Below are 25,553 nucleotides of genomic sequence, written 5' to 3'. Positions count from 1 at the left end.
TCTCTCTCTCTCTCTCTCTCTCTCTCTCTCATATACACACATACATAAGTGCACGCTCACATGCAGACACACCATCAGGCTCTTACACAGACAGACTACTGTGTCACTCAGATAAACATGAGTTCTCAGATGTACAGATGTATCTGTTCTGCCACAGCCAAGCAACAATGTATTTGTCTTAGATGTCAGCTGATTTCTGGTTGTAAGAAAAGCCTGTGGCGAAGTGTAGAGATTGTTGGACCTCACATGCAAAGGAAACATGCTAAAACAATGTCCCGCATCACCTAGAACAGGGGAGACAGATGTTTCACATCCAGATGTTCTGTTTATGACACTGCACTGGGCTTCAGATGGGGCTGGGCTGGGTGAATTTACAGGGGGAAAGCGCTCCATTTACTACATAAGCATGTATGATTGTTGAAATAACCGTATTCCCAGATTCTGTAAAAACACTGTTTACACAAATGGTAGTGATCTATTAATCTTAGTCACATTACAGTGACGACGCTAAACCGCCATATGGTTGTGACATTGGAGCGTAAAATGTGCTGCCTAAAATCTTCTCACAGATGTTCCACCTATTTTACAGTATTTAAAGTAGACTTTGAAGTCACATGCATGCAATAGAAGCATGCTCACCTGGTATTTACTGTTTTACTGTAAGTGGCATGCTTCAGTTTTTTTTGTTTTTGCTTTCCCTATGGGAAAACAAGTAGTCAAATTATCATGGAGGTTGCATATGATGAATGACCCCTGTTGTAACGCTGAGAGGGAACAAAATATACCGTGTCAAAGCTTGCTCAAGTAGGCTACAGACAGTACTGATGAACAAGCTCTGTGCATGCAGATGCTTAATTTATATGGCGTCGTATGACAGTGTTGCATGCCAAAAATAGCTGCTCTACAAGCTCACAACATGGCGCGATATGACGCATTGTGAGCTTGTAGATCACGCAACAGCGTCGTACGATGGAGTTTAAATCAGGCTTGACGGTCTGGAAAGCATCTTTCTTTTGAGGACTTCATACCTGTGTGTTACACACTGTGTAATTCTCTCCTACCTTCATGGCGGCTGTGGCAGTAAATCAAAGTTGTTGTTCACTTTTTCCACCTTCTTTATTTTATGAACTTTATGAACCCCATCTGTCAGATATTCTAGAGTAACCGCCCATAGAATAATCCTGCTACAGCCATTAAGCAACCTCCTCCATAACGTGTCATAACATAGCATCCATAATATAACTTGTTGCCACGGTGATAAAGGTCATTTTGAGAGTAGGCTACTAATGCGTCTGGAGACAGTTCCAGAATCAGCCAGTGAAATCTATAGGATGAACTGTTGAACACCTCCATGGTCTTAGCTAATTAACACCACCAAAGAATTGGAATGAGACAATTTAGTCACACATGCAGAGAACAAAGTGTCCTGGCCAAGAAGTTCTCTACCAGGCAGAACAGGAAGTGTCTCTAGTTTGAATGTCTTGCAATTATTTGCAATATGCTTTTTTTAATTCACACGTTTGAGCGTTGTCTGGCACATGTCATTTTGTAGAAACAACCAGTGTGCTTGGAAAACACATTTTCCCAAAAGAGTTGAAGTTAATGACATTTCCTGTCTGATAACTGGCATTTAGCAGGGGGGATGGGGTAGAACACATACATGCAAGCAGACATAAAGGCTCCTGCATGCACATAAAGTGTGCCTTCCAGAGCAGAGGCACCAGGACTCGTGAGTGAGGACAGCTGTCAGTGAAAGACCGAGGTGGATTAGCGTAGCAGTACTGAAGAAACGTGTGTCCAAACTCGCCATACCATCCTAAAGCTGACCCACTTTTACCATGTGCTGTACACTGTAACATTCTCAGTCAGTGTTCACATTTACGGTTTCATTTGGTAACATTTGTACACTGAGAGTTAGGAGAGTGGATTGGTGTGTGTGTGTGTGTGTGTGTGTGTGTGTGTGTGTGTGTGTGTGTGTGTGTGTGTGTGTGTGTGTGTGTGTGTGTGTGTGTGTGTGTGTGTGTGCGCGTGCACACGACTGTACGCACAAATACATGCACATTACATTAAACATTTCTATCTTTTTAAATCTAAACTATTGAGGACGAGACATAGGCCTACTTCAAAATGCCAAATAAAGTTACTTCCATGAAAGACATAATTGTACCACCCGGCAGTGTTAAGGCTGCATGTAATCCTGTGATATATGCCTCTTCTTCACCCCAACACCAATCATCACTCATCAGTGCTGTGTGAAACCTTCCATCCAATACTGGCATACAGCCAACCTTAGTAGAAAGAGACACTTAAGGAGGAGAGAGACCAAGCGAGTGAGATAGAAAGAGTGTTGTGGGGTATAGACTCATGATTAGCCGGCACGGCAAAAGCTGTTGTGTTAATTTGACTAGAGTGTAAAATTTTACCCGTACGCCTAGTGCCTTTGACTAACTGTGTAGTTATTCTGCCTGGAAGCCTGCACACTATAGTGCAAAGTACATAAACACACGCGTTTGTATTACTATAGTATACTTGTGAGGACATCGACATTTTAGGACAGCAGTTTTGGGTTTTTGCCATTTAGCCCTAATCCTAAAACCTAACTCATCTGTGCATGCCGGTGTTGCGTGCCAATAACAGTAACAGCCGATCTACAAGCTCATAATGGGTTGCGGCGCTGTGCATTGCTTGCAGATTGGCTATTTTCGGTGCAAGACAACAGTGTGCAACTATGTATAAATCAGGCATAGTCCCAAGTAACCCCTAAACCTAACATATAAATGTCTAATCCTAACCCTACCCCAACCTGAATCTTTTCCTAATTGTAAGCTAACTATACTAACTAGCCTAAAAATCTTTTTTTTAAATGCAATAAATATTGTAACCATGAAACAACCACTTCTGTTGTGAGGACCATGAAAATTATTCTCACAATGTATATTTCTCAAATTCTACTATACTTGTGGGGACATTTGGCCCTCGCAAGTATAACAATACACACACACACACACACACACACACACACACACACACACACACACACACACACACACACACACACACAGTATATGAATGCTGGCTTTTCACAGTGAGTGCAATGATTACTGTACACACTACAGACTGTGCTGTCGTCTCTCAGTAAACATCTAGAGGACATAAATGCTGAAGACGTGTGTTCGGCAATGATGGGAGAACTATGGGGAGGGCTGTGGAAAAACTCTGCAAGCTAGGACAAGTTTATAGAGGCCAGAGAACAGTTAACTAATCATTATATACAGGTAGACTACAGGTGGGGAATCACACGTTGCACGTTGAAGGCGTTTTGTTGATAGTCAAGTTAAAGTAGCCTACTCTTTTTCAGAAGCACCCACAATTAAAGGGGTTGTAAGTGATATGTTTTTATTTAAAAAAAGGTTTTTTGTTAAAGGTTAAAGCTCTATATTGCGTTAGTAATCATTGCTACCAAGTGTTTGTTCAGTTACAGGGGTCTCCCCATCTATCCAGCTCTTTAGTAAATAGAAAATATATTTTCAGGTCAGGATACCAATTTCATTTTTAATCAGCTTCAGTTTTATACTGTTCCAGTTCTAATTGTTAGTTTCTTTGTTTCATTACTTCAAACTTGGTATCCCGACCAGAACGTGTCTTTACTGTTTATTAAAGAGTCTGGGAGACGGGAAGACCATTTCTACTGAACAAAGACTCCATAGTCTGTGATTGCTATCAAACTACTTCAAACTTATTTTAACAAAAGAGTATCACTTATACCCCTTCATGTCTGAATTGCAAAGCTTCAACAGGACTGTTTTAGGGATTTATCTCACCGCAGGGACTGAAGAGGGATAAGTGTTAAAGCAAGACAACTGATTTTGTACAGCATATCATGTCTGTGATTGAAACTGAAATTGCTATGCTTTCTGTCTCCTGTTGCCTTCTCATGTAAGAAGATATCACACCCACAGCACTATACTGTTTAAACGGGATACATGCTACTGTCTATTTGCACATGTTTAACAGTAATCGACAGACAAGATCACAACAAGGCCTGGCACAGATAAGATTGCATTCCACTGTCCTCTGCACAGTGAGGTTAATGGGGCTCTTCAATATTGTGTCTGCATGGAGCAGGATGATAGCTCAAGGTCACATGGTGAAACTGTAGCACATAGTTTAGATGAATTCTCTCTGCCTTGGCAATGCTTAAAGGGACTTCACAGTTGTGATGGAGATACTGTGGTTCTCTGAGGCAGGGTTCACTGTGAGGCCATGTTGTTCACTTGTTTCTTCACAATAACTCAGTCATGGGGACTTCTCAAAAGCCCTACTGAACAAGACAGGTAGGAAATTGGAGATTACCTGTCTTTAATGCCAGGCTGCCTGCATTTGTGTCCCGTGTCCTTGCTGGTCTATGACTGTTTTGTTTATCTGTACAATATAAACATGTAATGACTTGCCTAATTGGTAGAAGTTACCCCATCACATGTCCCCCTTTAAAACAGCTTGCCAGAATGTGGTGAATTCTAAAAATCTGTAACGGATACTGAACTTGTCAAATATGAAACAATGAAAGAGGAGATGCCCCAGGATATCACACACCTATAGAAATAATAAGGCAATTGCAGAATTCCGGATGAAAAAGGGTATCAGGAATGAAGTGATTCAGACAGTTTGGTGTCCTGACTTGTAGACAGAACAGTCGACGTGTGTGTGTGTGTGTGTGTGTGAGTGAGAGTGTGTGTGTGGGTGTGTGCGTGCGTGCGTGCACACGTGAGTGTGTGTGTGTGTGTGTGTGTGTGTGCGCGCGTGCATGCGTGTGCATGCGTGCATGTTTGGGAGGTGACACTGAAGAGGTGAAGAGGAAGAGATTATCATGACTGGGTGAGAAGGGGGGAAGGTAATAGGTATGTTGCAAAGAAGGGGAGGAAGGTGGAAGGGGCAGAAGTTAGAACTAATATTACACATTTAACATTCATGTTGACAGCAAACAGCCTTACTACTATAGTCACACTATCCTTTGGGGTAAATTTGACCCATCCTAACTACTTAGGGGCAGTGCCCATCAATGGCAGGAGGACAATACAGTAGCCTACATGCATCTGCATGTCTTTTGATGTCATCTACAGGTTATGTTCTGCATGGCTTGTACGTGTAGCCATTGATACACCATTAGAGAGGAAACATTGTGTCACCCCTGTATTTGAAAAGCACACAAAGTCAGTGGTGTAAAGTAACTAAGTACATTTACTCAAGTACTGTACTCAAGTACAATTTTGAGGTAATTTTATTTTACTGGAGTATTTCCAATTTTCAGTACTTTTACTTCTACTCCGCTACATCTCAAAGGCAAATATTGTACTTTTACTCCACTACAATTATTTGAAAACTTTAGTTACTACTTACTTTGTAGATTTCATTACAAAACATCCATTACCCACTTCAGCCCTATATACAATTCAGCCATTTGAAAATAGCCGATCTACAAGCTCACAATGAGTTGATGCCATGCATTGTGAGCTTGTAGATCTGCTATTTTCAAAAGATTTTTATCCATTTTATCCATTTGAAAACTTGGGGGAAAAACATTCTGCATTATGAGTAATTTCTATTTTTGGTACTTTTAAGTAAATTTGTATACCAATACTTTTGTAGTTTTACTCAAGTAATTCCTGACTTTCACTTGTAACAGGGTATTTCTACATTGCAATTTGCAGCATTGAATGATACTTTTACTTAAGTAAGAGATTTGAGTACTTTTTCCACCACTGTAGCCTACATGCATCTGCATGTCTTTTGATGTAGTCTAGGTTGAAGTGTAGCCATTCACACACCATTAGAGAGGAAACATTGTGTCACCCCTGTATCTGGAAAGCACACAAAGTTATGATTTGACGCGGCAAGTGGAGTGTAGGGAAGGGGGGCGTGTCCACTCACTGCGTCTCTCTCAGTGGAATGCAGTGTAGAGAGAGGAACGTACATCAGGTGTAGCGATACCCGATAACCAACACTATCTGACAGGAGCGTCTACTATGTTGTTTGTTTGGGATTATCATTCTGGATGAAAGAAATAGAAGATGAATGAATACTGATGACTGACATTGTTCGCTGCATGGTTCCTTACGCGCATTATTGAGGCAGTTTCGAGTGAGAAAGAGATAGAAGAAACAAACAGAAGCTTGTAGAGGCTTATAAAAAAGGAGCTATCCGCAAAGTGAAACTGCATGGACTTTATACGTGACAGACTGCTGTAGTAATGTGCCAGAAATAGAATGACAGATATTTCTGCTTCGTAACATTGTGCGTTGTACCTGCACCTTCTGTGACCAAGAATAGCCTTTTAAGTCGGCATGACTTAATAAATTATTATGTGATTATTATTAAGAATCAGTTTAATTCAGCTGAGCGTTTTTACACAGGCGAGACGTTTTACTGTGTCCCAAAAGAGCGCATGTGACGCGCATTGGGACAGAACGCTTGGATCAGACGAGAAGAGAGGTTTGCAGTTTGGATGGACGCGTTTTATGGTTGAGACAAAGTTTCTGAAAACTCATACTGGGGGGGAAACAACTGAAATGGTGAAATACCTGGATGGTGTTGCTGTTGTGTTGGGATGCTTCACCTCGGGACAACATGGTGCCACGGGAATGCGTTTAAAATGCGAGCTGAAACTTTTCACATCATGATGCCAAATTTCACCTGACTGCGAAAGAGACACCTTTTCATTGACCTACTATGTCATCATTACTTAGGTAAGATATAAGTTTAAAAAAAAGCTTCTATTCTGTGTTTAAGTTTCATTATAGTCTATAAATCCTCTAGTTTCCCAAATACTGGGTCGGGACCCATTTGTGGGTTGCAGACCAATTGTTATGGGTCGCGACCCCTTTATTTTTTTGTTTCCTACATTTTGTTTTTAATTATTATTATTTCAAAACATTTTCAAAAAAGCAAAATGTTTCTTGAATTAAAAACAAATTCAATGATTTTTCAAAGGAATTTCATGACTAAATTAATTTAAAATACATTTAAAAAAATCTAAGTAATTAAATAAATTCACACGTGAGCTTGTAGATCTGCTATTTTCACTAGCTTGGGTCCTGGGGAGACATCACATTTCTCTTTTGTCTTAAAGCTGAAAAGTTTGGGAACCACTGCTCTAGTCTAATGTAGTCTACAATGAAGTTATCAGACAGATGGAAGTGCATTGCGTGAGACAACTGAATCAAGGTGATTTAGTAGGACCTTTAAACCTGTTCCTGTATAAAATGCATGGGATGGGAGTTGATAAATCCCAGAGGCAGGTTGAGGTATTTCCTCCGTGTAGGGCTGTCTGTCTGTAAAGTCATTCTCTATATCAGATACTTTGTGCAGGGAGACTGTCTTTATCTAAAGGGTAGCCTATTGTAGATTCACAATTTGCCATTTGGCCATGTTGCTTTGGCAATTAGGCTGTTTCCCTGTAAATGCATGAAGTCATTGCATCACGGTGAGCACTGAGCACACATTCAAATGCAGGTCTATGCACTAAAAACGTTTCTGCTTTTATTTATCTTTTCACCAAGGTGAAGTTAAAAATGGAATTCTAAACACAGGCAGCTGTTTGTTATTTCCTGTACATTCTTTCTGAAGGCAGATTGAATTTGGTGTAATTATGGTCAGTGGATGAAGCAACACTCCGGCCTCTGAGATTGTGTGGAGGGCATGGCATCCCCTCCACTCCACTCATCCTGCTGCACCACCTTTATCTGCCAAATGTCATGGGCTATAAATACTCTGCTCATATTTGATCTAATCCCATCCCCGCAACAACAACTCCCTCTCTGGAAAATAAGTGACTGGACAGTGTCAGAATCCTCTGTTCCAACGGCGCCTTCATGTTCATATTTGTCTCATCCCACGTGTAATGTTGTATTAATTATATCCAGAGACAGTGGAAAGCATTTTCACGTTGTTTTCCAAGAATAGCATACATTCTTTGCTGTGATGATGAGAATTGGATTTACAAACAAAAACTAATTGCATTCATGTTTGATATCCATCTGTTTATAATTATTACATACTGTAAGATCAGACAGATGTGGTTTCTGTGCACATTGTTAACAGGACACAAAAATGTATGCTTACCTCATGTCTATCAAAACAGTAGCCTAAAGCGGTGCTTCTTCTCAACCCTTTCTGGATCAGGGCCCACCAGGCTGTCTCCACCTGTTTGCGGCCCACCCATCTGGCCACTTAACACGGCAGCTTTTCGGCTGCTGTGTTAAGTGGTTCAGATGGGGTGGGCCGTGTTCATTTTCAGACCGTGTTTATCCTCCTATCATTTGACAAAGCTCTGTGGTGGTGTGTGAGGGTGGTGAGCCCAAAGCTGTTCTGCCCGGTTCTCCTCAGTGGCTGGAGCAATTGATCTGCGTTTGCACACAGCCACTGACCATTACTGTGTGCATCAAACAGCGAAGCCCGTTTTCCGTTTTCCCCAACCGTCAGCTGTTTATTAGCGTTTTTATGTACAAGAATGTCGCCATGGTTACGGCTGCCCAGCTGTGGGATGGCCCTGCAAGCTACGGGACAGGGGCGTCACTACCGTCACGCAGACAACGCGGTTGCGTTGGGGCCCATGACGTTAGGGGCACCTCCCCACCCAGAAAAAAAATAAAAATATATATATATATAAATAAAAAAAAATGAATTAAAGGGTAAGACCACTTTGGTAGAGGTTTGGGTTGTGTAGTTACCTTGCCATGATGTAACTCCAAAGGTGGGCAAGAAATCAAAAATAATTGCTCCATTGATTAGAAATTGATAATTCAAAAATATGCTCCTCATTGACTTACATTGTATGGTAAAACAGCTCTCAAAGTCACTCTTTTAGCACATGAATGAACACAAACAAAGCTGATTCAGACAATATAGAGCATCACCAAACCCAGTACTGTTTGTTTTTTTAATAAAAATGTCAACTTCCTGTTGATTTTACTATTTGAAGATCTGGATCCGGATCCGCGGATTCAGTCCAGGTTTTCTACTTATTAAAAATGGCAAAATCAACAGGAAGTTGACATTTTTATTTAAAAAAAAAACAGTACTGGGTTTGGTGATGTTCTATATTGTCTGAATCAACTTTGTTTGCGTTCGTTTACGTGCTAAAATAGTGACTTTGAGAGCTGTTTTACCATACAATGTAAGTCAATGGGGAGCATATTTTGAATTATCAATTTCTAATCAATGGAGCAATTATTTTTTATTTCTTGCCCACCTTTGGAGTTACATCATGGCAAGGTAACTACACAACCCAAACCTCTACCAAAGTGGTCTTGCCCTTTAAAAAATAAACCTGGGTGGGCCCTTAACATTGTAATTGTTAAGTAGTTGTTACAAAACCGTTGTTTATGTACCCGAAATCCGTCACAAACCCGCGAAAAAAGTATCAGAAACCACTAATAACCGCAAAATTTTCCGGGCGCACATGCGCGTTCATGAGGGCCCGCTGTGACCACCTCGCGTCGGGGCCTACTGTTGCCTCGTTACGCGACTGCTACGGGATGAATGATCAAACTGTGGGGGGGGGGGGGGGGGGGCACAACGGGACGCGTGCCTGGCCATGCTTACACTCAAACTCATCTTTCAAGGTTTGAAAGAAAAACATTATTAATAATATTACTGTTATATTATCATTAAAATCTCAGTGTTGTGCAAATTATTTGGGGGCCCACTTGCGATGTCCTCACGGGCTCGGCCCACCAGTGGGCCCCGGACCACAGGTTGAGAATCGCTGGCCTAAAAACCTTTTTTTCTTCAGATCAATAACACCATGTATGTTTATTAGAAAGACAGAGAGACCTCGGGGAACGTTTCTTGATTATAACCTTTGGAGGAATGTTTGGGAAGGAGCCATATCCACCCTGAGAACAGATTTAATCTACTTACCATGGAACACTGAGCATGATATAGCTTAAAGACAAGCACTGCAATTTGATGTTACGCGCAATGATGTCACGCTCTCTCCCCCTGGGTTAGAATTTCAGTCAGTTCCCAAAAGAATATCAATACTTGAACAAATGACACGATTCCAATTGGGCCCATTTATAACTTGATTGGCTTTTGCTTAGCCTTATTTGTCCCTGTCAGCGGAAATGAAATAACAATGACATTAAAGGGCAAGACCACTTTGGTAGAGGTTTGGTTTGTGTAGTTACCTTGCCATGATGTAACTCCAAAGGTGGACAAGAAATGAAAAATAATTGCTCCATTAATTAGAAATTGATAATTAAAAATATGCTCCCCATTGACTTACATTGTACACTGAAACAGCTCTCAAAGTCACTCTTTTAGCCCATAAACGAACACAAACTAAGCTGATTCAGATAATATATAACATCACCAAACCCAGTACTGTTTATTTTTTTAATAAAAATGTTAACTTCCTGATGATTTTACTATTTGAAGATCCGGATCCGGATCCGCTAATCCAGTCCAGGTTTTCTTTCTAATAAAAATAGCTAAATCAACAGGAAGTTAACATTTTTATATTTTAAAAAAACAGTACTGGGTTTGGTGATGTTCTATATTGTCTGAATCGACTTTGTTTACATTCGTTTACATGTTAAAAGAGCAACTTTGAGAGCTGTTCTACTGTACAATGTAAGTCAATGGGGAGCATATTTTGAATTATCAATTTCTAATCAATGCAGCAATTATTTTTGATTTCTTGACCACCTTTGGAGTTACATCATGGCGAGGTAATTACACAACCCAAACCTCTACCAAAGTGGTCTTGCCCTTTAAGGCCTGAGGTTCCGATTCTACAAAATGTCTTCTAAATCCTAACAGTTTTCTGAAGAACGTATGTTACTATATCAGTGGTTCTCAAACTTTTTCTTGTGAAGGACCCCCAAAAGGATATGTTTTTGCCCCCCCCCCCATCTAAAAATATTTTGTTCCAGGGACCCCCAGAAACAAAGGTTTGAGTAAAAAAAAATTGCTTCAAACATTTATGTATTCAAAGATTTGCACGAATTCAAATTCAAGAGTAGCAGATCTACAAGCTCATAGCGCTGTGTGCCGTGCTATGAGCTTGTATATCTGCTATTTTTTAATTGCCAGTATAGAATATGGTTTTAAGTGGTTACACAGATGCATTCCCGGTTTTAATGGGATAAAGGAGACAGTTCTCTTTGAAGAAGGCTGCACTGTGGCAAGGTTCAGTTGGCTCCAGATAAGAATGTGCTGCCCATGCAGTGCTTGCTTCTGAATGCACGTTCCCTGTCTGCACACCTTGTTGTGGTACCTACTGTAGATATGGCCTGGCCAACGTATCTACTCGAAAGAAATTATTGTTTATGTCAATATATTATTATATGCTTTTCTAGACAGGCACAGGCTTCATTTTTGACTTGTAAGATGTGTGCTGTAAATATAGCAGACCGGCCCTTCCTGAAGACTACAGCCCTAATATCTGCCTTATTGGACAAAGGGGGAGTCCCATTTGATTAACCACTTAAACCCTATATACTTAGTTGACCGGAGTCCCCCAGGGGTCTATGCTAGGCCCCCTCCTGTTTTCCTTCTAGTTTTGCTGAATGTTTGCCCCAGAATAGGGACGCATATAGGATTCATGTGGTTAAGCCGTAAATGTTTGGAGACGCGGTTTTGAATCCAAGTGGTTACATAAAGTCTGCTGTGCTGCTATACACTTGGTCTCTTCTGTTCCTGGTGTGCACCTAAAATGGTTATATAGTTCGGTCGGTGCACCGTCCAGTGTTTTGACCATTGTCCTGTGCCCGTTGCATGCAGCTGTGCATCCATCTCATGTTGTGGGTTCATGACTCTATATGACCTGACAGAGGTTCTGCCTCAGTCCAAGTGGTTGTGAAAAGATAAGCTCATAATCCCTGAGGTATGACAGTTTTTTCCCCCAAGTTTGTTCTGACTAACCTGAAAGAGGCTAGTAAGCCATAAGGCAAAACCAGGCAGAGTTGGTATACAGAGCTGAGTCGAAGTAGCGTGAGAATAAGGGAAACAACATAATTAATGCAGCCTACTGTTTCTAATTTAGTCAGCAACCAAAGTTCTCTTTGGTTGTGGATACAGACTATACAACATTCCATTCTATTTTACATTTGTGCAATAAAATTGTTTTCACAGTGTCGAAGGAAATCTGCTACTAAGCGGCATAGTTTGTGGTTCACACAAACTTCAGATGAATCTACTGTGTACTTAACTGCAAATGGCCAGTAGAAGGGTATTATAACATCCGTTAACCACTTTAAAGGTAGGGTAAGTGATTGTATTTTGTTAAAATAAGTGCTATATAGCTCTATATTCTGAGAACAATCATGACTATTGAGTGTTTGTTCGGTAACAGGGGTCTCCCTGCCTCTCCAGCTCTTTAGTAAACTAACTGGAAAAAGAATTCGGGTCGGATACCAATTTTATATTTTACTCGCACACACAGGATACAGGATAAACAAGTGAAATTGGAAGTAATGACAAAAAAATAAGCAGGCAAAATTGAAACTGGAACACTATCAAATTTAAGCTGATAAATGGGTACTCTCCTATTTGGCTGAAACTGGCAACCAAAAATGTATTTTCTGTTTACTAAAGAGCTGCAGAGACGGGGAGACCTCTATTACTGAACAAACACTCTATAGCTATGATTACTATCAGAATATAGGGCTTTAACCTTTTAACAAAAAACCTTTTGTTTTAACCAAAGAATATCACTTACCCTACCTTTAAACCCTATATACAGTACTTTCTTGACCAGGGTCCCCCAGAGCTCTATGCTAGGGCCCTTCCTTTTTTCCCTCTACGCTCTAAACCTCTTCGCATTGTGTAGATCTGCTATTTTCTGTTATTTTCTCTAAATGTTCGCCAAAGAATAGGGACGCTAGGCTTCATGTGGTTAATCATTGTGTCAATACATTCAGTGACATACTTCATATATCAATTTGGCCCCTTGGATAGTTTCCACTAATTGGTGGGTGGGTCGCAGCTAAATCTCTTTGGGTCAAAGGTGCTTTTCCTCACTTGGTGGGTGACGAGACAATTGGAAAAAGGTGCCCGTGCACAACAGATCCCATGATCACACCCAGGCACCATGGACGCTGGACGCCCAGCATCCACAGTCAGGTGGCTTCATTTCTGCTCTGTTAACATGATTCACGGCTCACAAGAGGTCAAAGGACAAATTTTCACCGGCAATACGCTCCAAGCAGCACGTCATTATGGCTGTAATCTAATTGTAAGATAACAGTGTGAAACTGTTGTTTATTTGTATAGGGTGGGAGAAAGACCTGTATGTTTGCATTATATTTAAGTCAAGGTATGCAAGTTCAACCATAGCAAGAATCAAGCATCAAGGGGTTTGTTTATTTGTCACTCACTCATGCAGGTACAAGCAGGGAAATAAAAATAAATAATAGTGAATAATAGTGAATGGATTGTAATGAAATAAAAGAATATAAATATATGATGAAATAAGATACAAAAGAAGGTTAAAAAATACAGGTAAGACATACGCTATCTTTAAAAAACTCCTAGCAGCAATGGGGAATGTCAGTGTGCATTCTGTGTAATGGGGGATATTACGATAGACTTATGAGAAACGGTTTGAAGAATAGTTTTTCCCCCCTCTGTGGCTTTCTAAGTTCCTGACCCCTAACTGACCTGTGTGTTAATGACAGACAGGTGGGAGGGCACCTTTCATCCAACAGGATTTACTGTATGCACCAGACTATTAACAGCACTAATGCAGGGGCGCATGGATGACTGACAGCACAGTGTGTCGACCGCATAAACACAACGTCCCTGGTTCGATTCCGACTGTAGACCTGTGTTGCATCACCTTCCTTCTCTCTGCCATTTGTTTCCTCTTTACTATCCTATCTAATTCCAAGTAAATGGAACCCAGAAAATAATCCTCGCTGTTGGGCAGAAACCTTGTATCTCCATATTTTAACTTTTTATGTTTTTATTTTTTCATAAATGAATGCCCTACTTCGTCGTATGACAGTGTTGTGCGAAAATAGCCGACTTACATCCTCACAACACTTTGTAAGAACATTTTTGAGACGCTTGTGGTTAAGTCTGTCTATGAGTTTTATAAATATTTAACCATTGAAAAGCATTAGCAGACCTTGTAACTAGAGCCTTGTATTAGGGAGTTCCGCCAATGAGGGGGCAGAAACAGTGCCGGTCACGTGGTTCATGTAAACTGGAAATAGTTACAAACACTCATAGACTCCAGTGCATTCCGTAAACTTCCGGTTAAGGGCTTTGTCACTAATCACCAATAGAAGGATTATGTAGAAGACCTGGCCCGATGAAGTGAACGGAGGTGACGCAAGACGCAACTCTCCTTGAATGGCTCTGCTTGTAACTAAATTATAACATATTGGATCCATTGTGATACAGGTTATTTTTTTTCCATTTCCTGAAGTTTCCACCCGACCCGTCACCTGATATATATAAAAACGAAAATAATGTATAGGCTAATTCTTTCTATACCAGACGCATGTTTGAGTGCTGGTCTTGCAGTTTTCTATAAAAATTTGTGTCAGTTACCAAATGATTGCTAAGCATGTCTTTGAAAATGGTCAACAGAAGAAGAATATAATAATAAAACTGCTGAGGAGATTAAAAAAAAACATGCAAAGCTGGAAGAGTGCTATCAGATTTTGAGTGCTGTGATATTTAAGTGGAAGAGTTGGATTAGGATTTGTATGTTTGTTTTCCCCTCTGTCATCAGAAGGACTAATGTCAGTCAAAATAAACAACTGTCTTGAATTGATTACAGCCATTTCCTTCGTCTGCCCCAGAGCTATTCACTAATGTGCTACTATAGCCTTAATGAGAACAGGAGGAGGTGTGGTGACCCCTACTCACCTTTATCAGGGCCCCATGGTTAGGAGGCCAACAAGCCAATGACTTGTCTTCTTTCATGTTCACCATTTTCCTCTTAAGAATGCTTTGTGGACTCGCCACACCAAATAACAAATTACAGTTGGTTCTATCAATGCATTTTTGATGCAAAATATAATACGAACATTAGTTTCATATAAAAATGCCAGATTATCCCGTTTCATCTTCCATAGAATACCCACTACTCTAGTATTGCTTGTACTTCTCTAAGGTGTTGGAGGTACAGTAGATGGAGAAACTGAAAATAAAGAGACCAACTGTCAGGCCCTAAGGCAAATATTAATATTCACCGCTGCTGTTTCAATCAATGAGACCCTCTTTGAAGGCGAGTCCAAATACCAGTTGATATGAATCCCCCCCACGTAATGCCTAGATGGGCGTGGGGGGCTCTGAAGGGAAGGGCTGCTCAGCCAAGTGTGGGGGAGATGTGTATCGTTTAATTGGACAGGGCAACTACTGACCTGGTCCTGAGCCAAAACCCAGCTCCAAGAGTTTCTGGACCCAACTCTGTGTACAGCCTAAGAAGAGATAAGCGAGATAGAGAGAGAGGGGGAGCTAGGACAAACTGAGAGCGCTAGATGAGAGAGAGTGAGGGGTAGATGGAGGAGAGTGGAAAAGAAAGACATTAGATGAAAAGATAATAAAGAAGTGGAGGTTTATTTTACATTTCCAAATATATCCTCAGAGAGAGAGCGACAGAGAGAGAGAGAGAGAGAGATGACACAAATGATGTGTGTCCGATAACAGAATGGACCACTTTATGTGTACTTGATTTATTCAGACTACTCATAAATAGATGGCATGTTCTGTGGCCTGTCTGCAAAACAGTGCCAGGAAGCAAACGAATAAAGGGGCTTTCCAAGAAGTCCAAGAAGCATTTCTGAGAAAAGGCACTTTTAATCTTTTAATGAGTCAGAGAGAAAACAAGGACAGAAGGTGCACGTCTCAAGGGGTTTCGGTGTGTGCAGTCTCAACAGATTCCCTCGAAGGTGATTGGTGAACGAGGACATGCAGGGCCGATGATGACAGCTAGCTAGCTGAGCAAACAGCACAGACTTCAAAAGCACCTTTTCATGGCCTCTGCCTGACGAACCCAAATATCTGGCGTCTTCTCATTGTGTGGCACATTTAACAGTATTAAGGGTGTACTTTAGAGATTTGGTTCTGCGGTGAGTTAGGGGGTAGGGACTGGGGCACAGTGTGAACACATGCAGGAGGCACTCTTTTCAGACTGTGTGGGAGTTAATAAGGAGCCATATGGGGGTAGAGAAGGAATTAATGATACCGACTGGAAGGGGGGGGCATTCCTGACCTTGGCTCCTGTCCCCAGGGGCCCCCGGGAGCATGGCAGCTTATTTGTGGATATTATCAATGACCTAAAGACCTACGCACCAGCACCCTGTTTGAAATGTCAGTTCTTTTGTCTGTGTCTGTCTCTTTATTTCCACAACCTTTTCCTCCCCACCTTTCCCTCTCCCTTTATCGTTCTCTCCTTCTTTCCTCATTTCACCTCACCAAAATCAAAGTGTTAATGCATCACTGGAAAAGTGTAACAGTGGAATCATTCGGGACGCTCTGGATTGTACTGTGCGCATGCCCTATTAGCAAATTGTGTGTGATGGATGTAGCTGACCAAAAGTGTTTGTTTGTTTGTTTCTCTCCGTGTCTCCAGGAGGCTGACGCTATGGCAGGTGCTGACCTTTGTGTCATTGCTGGTCCCCCATGTCTGCTTGTCCTCCCCACAGAGTGTAAGTCAGAACAGCCCTGGAGCTTATCTACACACATCATTAACACTAGCCACTGCCATTCCCAGAAAGACAGACAGCTAGTCTCCTTTAGACCTTGGGACCTGGGTACACATGGGGCAATGAAACAGTTCACATACTGTAAGGTTCTTGGTTAACCATTGAATTCCTATTTTATACATCGGCTATGAATATAACTGATATATGAGCTGCTATTTAAGGGGGAAAAAACATTGTAAACGAATGTATGGCTATAATATTATATAATATTTAGTTGTATTTTACGTTGTAAGTGAATTCAAGTTGATTTGTCAGGACTTACATGATGAAACCATGATGTATGCTAACTTTACTAATGCAAACAAATTCATAACAGCCTTAAAGAGTTTGAAAGATTTACTGTATATTTAGTTGCAATGTACTTGGGTGGTAAAAAAAAAACTATCATTTGATTTGGGTGTGAAAAATACCTTTGATCCATTGAATCAAAAATAAACAAAGCTAGTTTTCTAAGTTTCTACAGAGGGCCCCTTATATAATCACAGATGGGAACTTTAAAGAGTGAATATCGCTCTGCAACCCAAAAGCCATTCCTCATCCTCGCCTTTTCCTGCCTTCACTTATTTTTTTTCTTTTCCCTTACTTTTGACAGGGAGCCTGATTAAGCTAATCTGTATCGAGAAAATCCCTGAGCTCGGGTTTCAAAGAGGAAAATCCTACTAATTTAGATAATATACAATCAAAGCCCCTTGAGCAGCGTCAGATGTAAAAGAGTCTGCCGGCAACGCTGATCTGGAAACATATGTTGATTAGATTGTTTTTGTTGCAGAGTGTTGCCATGTTAATGGTATTTGGTCATGGAAATGGCAGAGTTCCTATAGGTAGGCATCCGCTCTCTGTCTCTCCATGCTCTGATTGCTGCTGCACCCCTTTCCCCCTCCAGGCACAGCATCCGTCTTTCATCACTGTTTGTCTTGTTTGTCAGGCACGGCCTGAGGGAAAGGGACATTCAGCCCCCCTCAAAAAGCTGTCTGAAAAAAGTTCAGGGGGCCCTGTCTCAACATAATAGAATTTAAGTAGTTAAAGTAATACAATGCAGAATCCCAAATAACGATTTTTAGCAACCTCTGCTGGTCACTACCGTCACTGCATACAATTTCCGTAATCCTCGATTACCCAGAATTCCATTCGTTTTCACCGGAAGCGTTTCAAAAAGCGATCTTTTAATTGTTTTATACTATCTACGGATCGTTTCTCTTAGCCAGTGGAGCATTAGTTACCATGAGCTGTGCTTTCTTTTTCTGTTCTTTTTCGATCTTCCAATCCTACATTATCTTAACATCAGCGTGAGGTTCCTTTTTGTTATAGCGCGGTAGTTCCTGGCCAAACAGGAAACCGTTGCGGTAGTTCCTGGGGACGTCGGCCACGACGTCATGACGTTGGCCAGGAACGTCATTTCCCCGGGAAGGTCCCCCCAGTCCACTTTCAATAGAAAATATATAAATAAAAGGCTTCCGGGGGTGAAATTCACGGAGTGGGTGTTGTGAAACTTTTGCCACTCGCAAAAGATATACAATTTAACTTTAGTTTTGTTGAAAACGTTACCTAGTATTACTTTAAATAACATTTGAGACACGCAGAGACGCAGAGAGAGAGACACAGTCTCTCTCTCTCTCTCTCTCTCTCTCTCTCTCTCCCACACACACACACACACACACACACACACACACACACACACACACACACACACACACACACACACACACACACACACACACACACACACACACACCTTAACTATAACTATAAATGTATAATTTTATCAAATTGTTCTAACTCAAGTGCAAACCACAACTTCAGTACGTATAAAGACATGACAGTGTTTCCACTATATTGTTAGGATCAATTTTAGAGTGATTTGATGAACAATACAAACACTGACAGCCAATCAAAATCCATAAGAATTTACAGGGCTGTGATGCCGTCACACTCAACTCATCAGTCCCATTGAACATGACATTGCTAAGAGACTCCGCATTGGAGTTAAACAACCCCACCCATGTTTGATAAATAAAATAAGTGTTTATAATACGCTATCAAGATGTGTTGGATTCTATGAACTCCTCTCTTCTTTGAAGAATTTTGTGAACCCATACCAGACGGTTGACACCACTGTTAGCAGAATGTTGTCGTTCATCTGTGTGGATGCTCACATCATCATCATTATAGTTATTAGTGTGGTTGCCCGAAAGGGCAACACACTATTGTACTTCTTTATTCTACATTCTTTATTCTGCCTTTCTAGAGCAACCCAAAGTTTTGCACGCTACTCCTCCCTCAGTTTTAGCGGCATACACTCAAGCCATGTCAAATCGACCGACTTAATCAGGAATCGTGTGCTTCCATTTTGTTAAGCGATATAGTATAGTTTAATTTATTTAATTTATTAGTGAATTAGTTTCCCATTGACTTGAATGGGAAAATGCGAGAACTCACATTCAAGTATCTTTCTCTCGGAAACTCTAAAGGCTGCAGTTACAGCACTTAGAGGGGAGGTTCATAGTCCAGTGGCCTACATACGAAAACATTATTACACCAGTTGGCCTCATGGTGGCGCAAGAACAGCCCACTTTACGTTTCGGCCTATAACTCTTGAACCGTAGGTCGTAGTAGAATATAAATGTCTTTTCCCCTGTATTCTCCATATAGGCCACGCCCTTTTGCGTCTGTATAGATTTTCCGCCATTTAGAATTTTCTTCAAATCACATTGCTCCTCCTCCTACAGATTTTGTCCAAATCTCACAAAAATTGGTACACATGATCTCTGGACCTATGTGATAAAGATATATAAGCGGAATTTTACGTTCGTCTGTAATAAGCTTCCAAAGTTAGTGGGAGGGGCCTATGCGACAAAAAAAAATCTAAAATCATGAACCAAAGGTCCAATCAACCCCAAATTATAATCACATGTCGAGGGTCGTGTGCTCAACGAATCACCGAAAGCATTTCCACTTTGACCCATAGGGGTGCCACAAATGCAAAAACATGATTTTTGGGGGATCAATAGTGAAATGTGACAATGTAATTGGCTTGCAACATTTGTGGGAGGAGCCTTTTTCTTTAAAACAAAGCACCATACAGTATATCACGAACGCAGGATCCAATCAGCAACAAATTTGAATCGCACGTTGCATGGCCTCCAATGCTATTCCTCCCAGCGTATTCCTCAGGCCCCGGCAGCCGCAACCCACGACTCGCGTCAAATTGCACCTTCCTAGTTGTTATAGTTATCATTCTTGGGGTGGATGGCCCTTTTTTAATAATAAGTCATACCATAGAAAACAGTTCATTTTGTATTGTTTCTGTCATTATTTTCAACAAGTTTGTATATCACAGTGCCAAACACAGTGTTGGCTTTTATTATTGTGACTCCTAACCTCCCTTTTGTAATAATTCCCTGGCCATTACTTCTCAAATACATTATTTGTGTATCTCAAAAATCCAAGTTCTTTTCCACACTCCCTGTTGCCTCATTCTAGCTCTCCCGTCTATAGGTCATGACTCATAGACAGGGCTCCCAAGGTGGCCCCTCATGCGTGGCAGCCAGAACCTCAGGCAGATTTACTGCCTTGTTCACACCCATCTCCTGCACCCCCAACCCCCGTCTTTTCTGTCTGTCTGTCTGTCTGTCTGTCTGTCTGTCTGTCTGTCTGTCTGTCTGTCTGTCTGTCTGTCTGTCTGTCTGTCTGTCTGTCTGTCTGTCTGTCTGTCTGTCTGTCTGTCTTGTCTGTCTGTCTGTCTGTCTGTCTGTCTGTCTGTCTGTCTGTCTGTCTGTCTGTCTGTCTGTCTGTCTGTCTGTCTGTCTGTCTGTCTGTCTGTCTGTCTGTCTGTCTGTCTGTCTGTCTGTCTGTCTGTCTGTCTGTCTCTCTCTCTCTTTCTCACCTCACCTCTTTCTTTCTCTTTCTATTCCTTCACTGCCTCCAGTGCATTCATGGGGTCTGAGGGCTTTCAGAGTTGGCCAAGCCCAACCATGTCTGTCAACCATCAGCCATCATCTCTGCCCTGACTTGGTCTGAGAGGCAAGGCATGATGGAGGGGTCAAATGCATTACTCTCAAAGAATGTCTTCATACACTGGATGGTTCAGGGACGATGCTTTCTGACAGCCTTGTCAGAGTGATTACCTTGCTTTGTGAGCGAGATGTCCGTGATCTGATCCCCTCTCTCCATATGTCATTATTGCCCTCTCATAGTATACACGGTACTCCAGTCAGTCAAAAGAATTAAAACCCCAGACGTGTTGCCTTGAGAAGAGATAGAAACCAGTGTGGGCCGGGGAGGGGTGCATGGTCGTCATTTGAACGGTCAGAGGTCATTTTCATTAATCTAGAATGCCAGCTCTTCTCATCTCCAACTGTTATCAACGCTAATTTGTCTGCCAGTAGCGCTAATGAGATCAACCCCGGGTCACCCTGACATGGAAAATGACGGAGAACCATAATACAGCGCTATTCTCAGCTGTGTGTGTGTGTGTGTGTGTGTGTGTGTGTGTGTGTGTGTGTGTGTGTGTGTGTGTGTGTGTGTGCGTGTGCGTGTGTGTGTGTTTGTGCACGTGCGAACATGCTCACATGTGGCTGCATGTGTGCATGCGTGACCTGGCCTGACCAGTTCCGTCAGTCACTAAGTCAGAGACCCCCCTCTCAATCTCATGCTTTACTGACTTCTGAGAGTCACAGGTTAGAGACTTGTGTTAACTATATGTTAACTATATGACATGAACCACACTGACTGCCAGAGGTTCACAGCACAGGGATGAGAACATTCTTTTTTACGATTTTGGAAGTGCTAGTGCAAGGCCAGGCAAATTTATATGCATAATTCAGATTCAAAGGTGCATAAAATGTGCATGAAAGTGCTTAAGGAAGGCATAAAAACATGGTGTTTAACCACTTAAACCCAATATACTTACTGTAGTTGACCGGGGTCCCCCAGGGCTCTATATATATTTTTGTTTTGGCCTCTGGGGGCACCACCTCCTTTTTTTGTGTAGAGACAGTAACTCGATCTGGCTCCTCCCCACTACAACACTACAACACTACGTGTTTAGGGCAGTGCAGTGGTGCTGACAGATTCTGCTGTTAGCAGAATCTGTCTTAAGAGATTACAGATGATCTAGCATTAGACATTTCAGGTCTCAGGGTTCACATTGTAAAAGCAAGTCTGCGATGTATTTTGGGGCTAAACCATATTGTATCTATCATGTTGTAATGATGAGGAGAGAGGAGTCACAGTGTGTTTCAAGGGTCACTCAACATGTGTTTATCTGATTTAGTTAGCAGTGCTCAGACACCTGCTCATTCCAATGTCTGGCTACTGGATGTGAAGCAGCCATTTGATGTGATACTAAAGAGTTAAAATAAATCAGTGTAAGCCACCTACTGTATGAGAGATTTGTGGGAAGGCTGCCAGTTTCAATCCACCTCTAGGGCAAAAACTCTGGAATGCTTTTGAAAAATGTCGTTTTGATTTCTCTAATTACTTTTATTGTTTGGCTCTGTTTACCCAACCCGCTTCACCGGGCTTGCAAAGTTGTCTCTTTACAACTGTCACTTGAAATAGTTTGAAGTGTTTGTGTCATTTTACTCTCGACTATAAATAATATTGCTATTATAGGGTGTCAAATAACAGCCCTCCCACGCGCACATGTACTGTACAGTTACGATCAAAAATATCTCCTGCTATTCTACCGATGCCTACCCCTGTTTAACCCCCCGCCATGATGCATCTCTCTCTCTCTCTCTCTCTCTCTCTCTCTCTCTCTCTCTCTCTCTCTCTCTCTCTCTCTCTCTCTCTCTCTCTCTCTCTCTCTCTCTCTCTGTCTTACACACACTCACACACACATAAAGATTTTCACATGCTCATGTAGTATGATGAGTATGATTCTAAGTGTATGCAGTGATATATTAGTGTCGCAGACTATGCTAACAATGTCAAACATATTTTTATTTAATAATAATATATAATATATAATATGATGTAATATAATATAATATAATATGATGTAATGTAATATAATATAATATAATATAATATAATATAATATAATATAATATAATATAATATAATATAATATAATATAATATAATTAATATATAAACGGTGTGGCTTTCATGTGGATCTCGTACTTCTGTCAGTACTATGACATCAATACTTTCTTCAGTCTATTAGTGAGTGGATAATTAAATGTTAAAGACGGTTGAGTTGACCCTGGCAGTTGGGTCAATGTTCAGATAGTCTATGGGAAAAAGCTCTTTCTGTGTCTCTCTAACTGTAGTGTGCATGTGAGACAGACAAGCAATAGTGCAATAGTGTGGAGGGATGCTGTTGGGTGACTGGAGAACAGCAGAGACATGCTATCCCTGGAGACAGTGTTTGGTCTCTGCTGTGGGCTAGGATGTGAGCTTGATCTGTGAAACTTAATTGTTGATTCCCATCCATCCCAAATTTGAAGCATGCTGTACTCCATTTTCAGTTCAAAGAGCCCACGCTACTAAAAGGGTGGTACTGTTGAACTCCATAATGGCTGACACACGCCACATGATGTGTGTCACTCATGTACTGCGTTGTTTATCACTCTACCCTACCAATCCATTTCAGTCTTACCATCAACCTGTTTGGCTAATGAACGTAAGTGCGTGTGTGTGTGTGTGTGTGTAAAAATCTCCACAATTAAATCAACGTTCTCTCTCCCTCTGTGCCTCAGTCTTCATGGGTTTCTGCATGGGGTCCTTCTGAGGGGTCCACCCTGGGGCGTCTGGTGCGCGTCCGACGGCAGCTGCATTTTAGGAATGAGTGGGCCTCCTGGAGTGGCTGGTCTGTCTGCTCACGCACGTGCGGGGGAGGGGCTTCAGTACGCACCCGCACCTGCATCACCAGGTATAGGAAATCTATGACCTTTTCTATAGTTGTAATGATAATAGAGGATACATGCCATGTCAAGTACATTTTATTTGTATAGCACAATAAATGCAAGGTAAACAAAAAAATGCAAATAGAATATGTACCAGCCCCATTTCGTCTCATTTTGTTTGTGTAACATTACTTAAAATTGTCCCCAAAATGTGTCCAATAAAAGTCTCTTGTCTGTCCTAGGAATCCAGTTGGTGGGCCATGTGCGGGAGATCCCAGACAATACAAGATTTGCAACACCAAGGTCACCTTTAACCTATTAATGCCATTGTTGCCTTTAATTTATTAATTGCAAATATAAAGATTTTCTCACTGGAACATTTGTGTGATGTAGAAGATTAACTTTTGATACAAATATTTTAGAACAATGAATGAAGTGTACTTTAGACCTTCATTAGATAGGCGTGTTCAGGGCAGGTGTACTGACGGAAGGGTTTCAGGGCGGGTCATGGAATGTCACTGACATATTAACCTATGTTTCCTCTACACATATAGCTCTGCTCCAGCCAGTTATCAGCACTGTTATTGTATCAGGCGTGTATTCTGAGGTCAGCCGCTGTGTTTCAGACATACTGGGTGTGTGCAGGTGTGTTCAGACAGCCAGGCATCTTGAGCCGTATTGATTAAAGGAAAAACACACAAATGAGAAGAGAGAGGCATGTTAAAGCAAGCCAAGTTCATGTACACACACGGACACGTGTAGGAGTTCCTGTGCATGAACCTTTGTTTGTGTTTAGCTCATTGGTGTCAGTGTACAGGTGCAAATCCCTCACCCCCCTCCCCCTTCCTGATGGATGTAACCATTGCAGTTGTGTGTGTGTTTGACCCGTGCAGGAGTGTCCTGTGGGCTCTGAGGATTTTAGAGGCATGCAGTGTGCTGCCTACAATGACAGGCCTGTGGTGGCTGGCAATGCCTACAGATGGACCACCTTCCATGGAGGTAACATATGTTTAAACAATTTGGAAAGGAAAGAAAAAAAAGTTAAACAAAACCTCATAATTAATCAATTAATTAATTCATTAATTCATGTATTTATTTCAATTCAAAATCAAGATTTTTGTCCCAGTTTAACAGCTTTAAACCTGGCGTCCCTATTTTGAGCATGTCGTTATTGTCATTTTTTTTCTTCAAAATTAGCTAAAATAACACATATCCAAGCTCACGACACTTCATTATTAAGCAAGGGATAATCAATGGGGAGTAGAGCATTATTGAGAAAGAAAGGGGTTTATTTCTCAATAATGACCTGCTCCCCATTGATTATCCCGCTTATTACACAGCTACTTAACAACTCATTCACTGCCAGAATTATTGCTGGCCGCGTTTGCCCACTGCCAGAGATTTTTCATTGAAAAAAATAAAGTACTCAGGAGTCGAGATACAGAATTTTCAAGTTTTAAGTTAACAAGGAAGTGGATGGGAGTCTAGATCTTCGAAAAATCATATCTCCTTGGTCTTTGGGTCAAATTTGAAAAAAAAACAGAAAAAAAAAAACGTTTTTTACGTCAGTGGCAGTATTGGTTAATTACGTCAATTACGTCAAGGCAGTGAATGAGTTAATAAATAAATAGATAAATTGACCCAAAAGTAACAACAAAACAAAGGATTTCATTGCTTAAGGTAATGAAAACAGTTCGTTAATTTATGCCAGGTGCGTCCAGTGCAACGCGTCGCCTCGGAAAACAACGGGAAGAGTTGATAATATATAATACATTTTCGGTTACTGCATTGTCTATTTCAATTGTTTTCAAAAACATTCTTGAGAGCAATGTTTAGCTGTAAATGACATTGTGTGTTTGTTTACATGGCTGCCATGTTGGATAGAAAAATAACACCTCTGAGCTCAGTGATTGACCAATCAGCCAAGCCGTGTAATAAGCTATTTTAGCTATCTCTTTATTTTTTTTTGTAAGCCATTTTGC

At 41.2% G+C, this 25,553-nt stretch overlaps 1 protein-coding gene across 1 annotated transcript in view; it reads left to right on the top strand.

The window, feature by feature from the left end:
• Window positions 1-5,968: 5,968 nt before the first annotated feature.
• The window catches only part of adamtsl5 (ADAMTS like 5), a 32,291-nt gene continuing 12,706 nt past the window's right edge, over window positions 5,969-25,553 (top strand). Inside the window, exons 1-5 of the mRNA XM_080438975.1 lie at window positions 5,969-6,743; window positions 16,589-16,664; window positions 23,425-23,597; window positions 23,814-23,874; window positions 24,465-24,570. Coding sequence (XP_080295101.1) covers window positions 6,727-6,743; window positions 16,589-16,664; window positions 23,425-23,597; window positions 23,814-23,874; window positions 24,465-24,570 — 433 coding nt within the window. The 5' untranslated portion in view covers window positions 5,969-6,726. The remainder of the gene's footprint in view (window positions 6,744-16,588; window positions 16,665-23,424; window positions 23,598-23,813; window positions 23,875-24,464; window positions 24,571-25,553) is intronic.

The sequence above is a fragment of the Gymnoscopelus braueri genome, assembly GCF_963280865.1.
Source record: "Gymnoscopelus braueri genome assembly, chromosome: 1".
NCBI lineage: Eukaryota > Metazoa > Chordata > Actinopteri > Myctophiformes > Myctophidae > Gymnoscopelus > Gymnoscopelus braueri.
This window is presented reverse-complemented; position numbering and strand designations above follow the sequence as displayed.